A 5,857-nucleotide genomic window follows, 5' to 3' on the forward strand; every position below is an offset into this window, starting at 1 on the left:
CCATAACCATTGGTTTTCCAGTGTGTTTCACATGAGAATGTCTCACTCATTTCTTAAAAGCCAAAGTAAATTGGTGTTATAGATTTTCAGGAGTGAAAAGGTCTTTCAAATATTATTTAGTCTACTTTCAGAGAAAATTCTTGAATCCTCTCCACACCGTGAGCATGTTACTCTGTTTCCACTAAGGGCTGTACTTCTGAGCAATGTCTTCTTCAAACAAAGCTGGGTATAAAGGGCTGGGCAATCTTCAACAGACTCAGAACTAGAACCATCCAGTGCTCCAGAGCTGGTGGAGGTGGGTTTCAGGGTACTAGACTCAGCTGCAGGTGCTGAGCGCACATCAGGCTGGCAGGCCGAACCCGGACTCTCACGGTTATGGAACACTGGAACAAGTGCGGGATGGTCATCAGTCCCTGGTAGACCCTTGATTGGGGGAGCACAGTGGTGGCAAACCCACGAGGTGGTGTTTAGAGACACAAGCTCTCAGGATAATGGGTCAGGATGCAGCTCAGGCTGTAATGAGTTTCAGGGAGGTGATCGTTAACTACACACTCTGGTCTATCAAGCCCCTAAACCTGACCTTCCACCTGCAGCTCTGCCCTCATGATGTGCCACCACCCTCAATGGTCCCATCACTGTGACTTTCTTTCCAACTACAGAATACCTTTGCACCCCAGAACCTTGGTCACTCAGACTTCTGATTAAATGTCCTCTCCTCATAGAGGCTTTCTCAGGACACTGTGTTTCACATGATTCCATTTTCATTCTCTGCGTAACCTTGAGGACCCTCCCATCATTATCTACATCCTCTCCACTATAACGTAAGCTCAGTGAAAGGAGGCTGTCTGTTTGTCTTGCTCCTTATTGTATCCAGTAATCCAGGCACTTTTATAGGTACCTAGCATATTCTCGGTGCTTACTAAACACTTAAATGAATGATTGAATGATCAAATGAATTAACTAATAAATTGGTTAACAAATCAATTACTCTAGCTGGGATAGGGGACTGATTAGATCAAAGTTTCTGTGACTAAACATATTTGAAACCACATCCTTGACTAAATAGCAGAGCTTGGGAGAAGAGGAAGGCCATCACCGGACGCAAACCTCTCAATAAATGAAGGGAATGGAAACAGATGGCAGGAGGGAGGTTGGGGAGGAGGTTGTGCTGAATAGCTTGAGCCTCAGTGGAGAACAATCTATTAGAGGGTGGGGGAAAAGCCCAGATTCACACATAGTAATGGGAGAATGCCAGACTCCCTCCTGTTTTGAGAAATGTGAGAGAAGAAACGAACCTCACTCAACAGGATGAAAGGGTACACTGTAGTTAGGTTACAGTTAAGGGAGATTTGGATAGAGCCATGTGCAAGGTTGTGGGTATAGTGGGATCTGTTCCTGATGGATATGGAAAGTGTGGAGGGAGAGGCAACATCTTAGAGGAGTGGGGTGGGGGTGAAGAAGAGTCCAGCAGGAAGAGGAGCAGGGTCACCCGAGGGACTACTTAGCAGAACTGATTTGCCTCAAACATGAAACTTCACTGCAAGTTCCCTGGGAGCCTGGCAGTACGTGGTCTAATCTCAGAGAAGACGGCCTCAACTGTCCTGCATGACCATGGGGTCCCTGATCTGGGGATGGCTTCGTAACACTCACACAGAGAGAATAGCTAATCATCAAAATGCTGTGGAGGTTGGTTTTCTGCAGGCACTGGTGCAGGAGGTTGCCAAGAAGGCAAGTTGGACCAAGAGAAGAATAATACATGTCTCGCCCCTCCTCTCACACTGACTCAGTTCCGTGGGCCACTTATTCTTCCCAGATAAAAAAGGCCAAGCTTGTGGATGAGCACCAACAGCATCCAGTTCACTGTGACCTGCCCACCCAGAATCCATATCCAGAGATCCTCCTTGTAATGAGGCAGACAGCTAAGGGCACACTGATTCTCTTAAAGTAGTAGAGGATTGTAGAGTCACTAACTACAATCCTTGGTCTAAAATTGAACATTCATTGGGATTCTTAACTTATGTACAGCACAGTTATTTGTTGCCTATTCCCAAAGTTGCAACATAAGAGGTAATCCCTCACGCTGAGTACTCACTTAATAAGCTCACACCATGTGTCAAGGTGCTTTACATAAGCTATTCAATGCACTCGTCTCAACAGCCCTGAAGAGGCAGCACTACAATCTTGCTTCCACAGATGAGCACACTGAGTCTTAGTGGGGCTAACTTGGCAGACACACGCACAGACACTCTGCACCTGACTCCGATGCCTGTGCTGTTTCAAGTGCACCTCTCCTCACTCTGGAGCCACACAGAGTAAGGCTCAGTTTCACACAAGAGGTTACAGTTTGTGACAGAGCGATGCTGTTTTGAGAAAACCGAAGGTGGAGGAAACAATATGGCAGTTAGAGGTAGCTGTAGTTTGAAATTTTGGGGTTTAATTGGTACATTTTGAACAACCATACTCCCCTCACTCATTAGCTTGGTGGTCACTGGGTAAGAATTTGACACTCCTCCAGCTACGGACAGTATCATGACACACCTGGAGGAGGAAAAGAGGCAGAAGGCAATACAATATATTCAGTCTAGCATCCTGTGGGAGAATTAGGCTGGTGGTTCTGTCCAGAAGGGGGACAGGAAGGGGACAGAACATCATGGACGTCCTAGAACTTGTTTTGGGCATTGTTTGGTCTTACTAGGAGTTGGCTTAGGAACTGGGGCGGCTGCGATAGAGGAAAATCTGGCTGTTCCCCAGTTTGGCCAGGTCAGAAGTATTGTTTCCACTGGGTGGCTGCATTGGGTCAGGAAGGGCAAGGGAATTGTTCTAGTTGTTTGTCAGTCAATTGAGGAGACAAAGGCCACCAGTGCCACTTCCTCAGGAAAAGGGTGGGTACTGGGGAGGTTAGTGGTGCCTGTGCCTGGGTCTGCTTGTCAGCCAGAGGTGTTTTGGTTGAAATAAGAAAGCGAAAGCTCACAAAAGCCAGAAAGCCCTTCTGTTCCCAAAGCTGCTTCTTAGCAGAGTGGAAAGCCCCAGCCCCGAGTCCACCCAAACCATTCGAAGCGCAGGGCAGCGAAGAAGCAGAAAGATCCCGACATGGCCACGACATCCTGGGGTAAGACCATGACGAAGCTTTGGACGGTGCTAGCAAAGTTCCTCGAGCACCACAGGAACTTGGGCTGCGGGCTGGCGTCCCTGCTGACAGCGAGTGGGGAGCTCATCTTCTCCACCGTGGTGTTCCAGTGTCCCTGCAGCGCCGCCTGGAACCTGCCCTACAGCCTGGTCTTCCTGCTGCTGCCGGCGCTGGTGTTCTATCTCCTGGGCTGCGTGCTGAGGACGCGCTCCTTGTGCCTGCTGTGCAGCTGCTGTCGCACACGGAACGCCGGCATTAACCGCTGCGACCTATGCGACGAGTGCTGCAGGGTCAGCGGGCCCGCCTTGGTCTCGTCTGTCACCTGGGTGGCCGTGGCGCTGCTCGGGGGCGCCGTCTACGAGTGCTGCGCCAGCGGGTCGACCTTCAAGGCGGATAGGCTCTGCGTTGGCCGCAACTCCGACTGTGCGGCCCAGCTGCCGCTGGTGCCCTGCCGAGAGGCACAGGACCCCTTGGTGCAGGACCTCCAGAAGGTGCTCAGAGCCGAATCTCAGGTCAGGAGCTGGCGCTGGGTGCGGTTGGGAGGAGAGGGGCGGGGCGGACGGTGTGGGGTCGAATTTGGTGCCCTTTCTCCAGACAAATGACATCCAAGACAAACTGGAGAGGCGATTTGCATCTAATGAGCCGATAGGCGAATACTGAAATAAAACGAATGAAGAAGAGGCAGCCAGTGTCCAATAGCGTCAGGCACCCGCTCCGTGCCAGACACCGCGCTGGGACCTTTAAGTCCTACATTATTCTCTGACGTCTTTATAGCGAACACGCTGAGTCTAGGTCATTGTGTGTCCAGCCGGAAGAAGGTAGAAGAATTGTTACGATAAAATCAGTCTGCTTGGCTCTAAAGCCATCATCCCACAACGCTTCTGGGCTTATAAAGCTCAGAGGTTCTTGAAAATGAATGCTTGTTTCATTGGATTTGCCCAAATCCCACGTTTTGAGTTCTAGAGGAGTGACACGTAGGCTCTTCCCTGGGCCCTTGACATGACTTGGCAAATGACTGACTTGTCAAGCAAGCAGCTGTGCTGAGGGGTGCGGGAGGGTACTGTCGCTTCTTTCTCTTAACAGAGAAAGACCCCAAACTGTTGCTTGTTCATCATCATCACTTTGAGTACTTCCAAATTTATCTGAGGACTAAAATTTCTTATGAAAATGTGACTAAATTGCTACTTTGTTGTGTTGTCCTCAGGTGGTGGGCTGGAGCCTGATAGCAGTTGTTATGTTTTTCCTTCTGATTTTTACCTGTGTCTTCCACTGCCAAGCTGGAGATAGTTCCCCGCAGCTGAAATTTCGGAAAATCTATTTGAAAGAGGAGCACCAGTGCCTTAGGACGCAAGTCACAGAGCGTGCGACCAAATTGGCAGAAGAGAATGTTAGATGTTTCTTTGAGGGCTCACGGCCAACAGGATGCAACATCCCAAGCAAGAAAGACTGGGAGGAAATTTCATCACCATATCCTTTCAACCCGGAGGACGAGTACCTCAGCGCATTGCACAGATTTGTTAACAAAGAAGAGAACTGACACACTATGAACTCTCCTTCAGGAGATGAAGTGGTTCTTCGTTCTGTCAGCTCTCCTTCAGGAGGTGAAGTAGTTCGTACTCTTTGCTCTGATTTATCTAATGTGGAGGCCACTGATGACTTATGACCTTACTAATGAATAAGAAAAAAATTTGAGATACTTACCTGGCAGGGGAGATACCATGATCCCAAAGGTGGTTTGCCCAGGGCGAGGCTTAGCCATTGTACTCCAGATGTGCTGACCACTGCGATTTCCCCAAATGAGTGTTTCTGGTAATCATGGACCTTTCTCGTGGGGCGTTTGTTTTTGTTTTCATAATAAAAGCAAAAAAGAAAAAACAAGCAAAAAACAAAAAAGAAGTTCTGGGGCCAGCTCTGTGGCCGAGTGGTTAAGTTTGAGCTCTCTGCTTCTGCAGCCTTGGGTTCGCTGGTTGGGATCCTGGCCGTGGACCCAAGCATTGCTCATCAAACCAAGCTGTGGTGGCATCCCACATAGAAGAACCAGAATGACTTATAACTAGGATATACAGTTATGTACCTGGGCTTTGGGGAGAAAAAGGAGAAGACAAAGATTGGCAACAGATGTTAGCTCAGGGCCAATCTTCCTCACCAAAAACAGAAAAAGAACAAGTAAAAATTATTTTGAATCATTGCTTCATTAAAAAAAATAAACATTGGTATTATTTATGACTGCTTTTGGTTTTGGTCCTACAAATGGTGGAAACATAGAATTTTAAATCAAATAAAAGTTGAGAACTTTTCCTCTTTACTATATTAATTATACAAAAAAGGAAGCAAGGTTAAATAATTCCTTCAAAGGGACAAACTGGAACTGAATCAGAAGATTTATATCCCAGGTCTAGGGTCCTTTTTCTGAATAATAATGCTGCTTTCAAATAAAAGACTTTAGTAGCAAAAACAGCAAAAGAACAATCGAACTTCAGACCGTTCTTTCAGGTTATCTGATGCTAATGTCAAATTCACTCTCTTGCAGACAGCACATTGCTTACAACTTTAAAATACTGGCATTTTATGGCTCTAATATGGTTTCTAAACAAAAATACAAGAACTCATCATGAAAAGGAAAGTAAATTCTTTTAAACATCATATTTGAAAAGCTAGGATAATTGTTGGCATAAATGTTGTTTTCAGTTTGTAGAATCAGAAGGAAAATTTTAAAGTTGCTTATTATAG

The 5,857-nt window shown here is 47.0% G+C and overlaps 1 protein-coding gene and 1 non-coding gene across 2 annotated transcripts; both read left to right on the forward strand.

Annotated features, from left to right (window-relative positions):
* Positions 1-2,926: 2,926 nt before the first annotated feature.
* Positions 2,927-4,664, forward strand: LOC124232506 (calcium homeostasis modulator protein 6-like). Its single transcript, XM_046649469.1, has 2 exons — positions 2,927-3,639; positions 4,332-4,664. The coding sequence occupies exons 1-2, from the start codon at positions 3,091-3,093 to the stop codon at positions 4,662-4,664; spliced, it is 882 nt and encodes a 293-aa protein (XP_046505425.1). The 5' UTR covers positions 2,927-3,090.
* A 156-nt stretch (positions 4,665-4,820) lies between these two features.
* LOC124232507 (U1 spliceosomal RNA) lies at positions 4,821-4,984 on the forward strand. The gene has a single exon (XR_006886870.1). It is a non-coding gene; the product is annotated as a U1 spliceosomal RNA (small nuclear RNA).
* Positions 4,985-5,857: the final 873 nt, after the last annotated feature.

The sequence above is a fragment of the Equus quagga genome, unplaced genomic scaffold (assembly GCF_021613505.1).
Source record: "Equus quagga isolate Etosha38 unplaced genomic scaffold, UCLA_HA_Equagga_1.0 HiC_scaffold_6843_RagTag, whole genome shotgun sequence".
Classification (NCBI taxonomy): domain Eukaryota; kingdom Metazoa; phylum Chordata; class Mammalia; order Perissodactyla; family Equidae; genus Equus; species Equus quagga.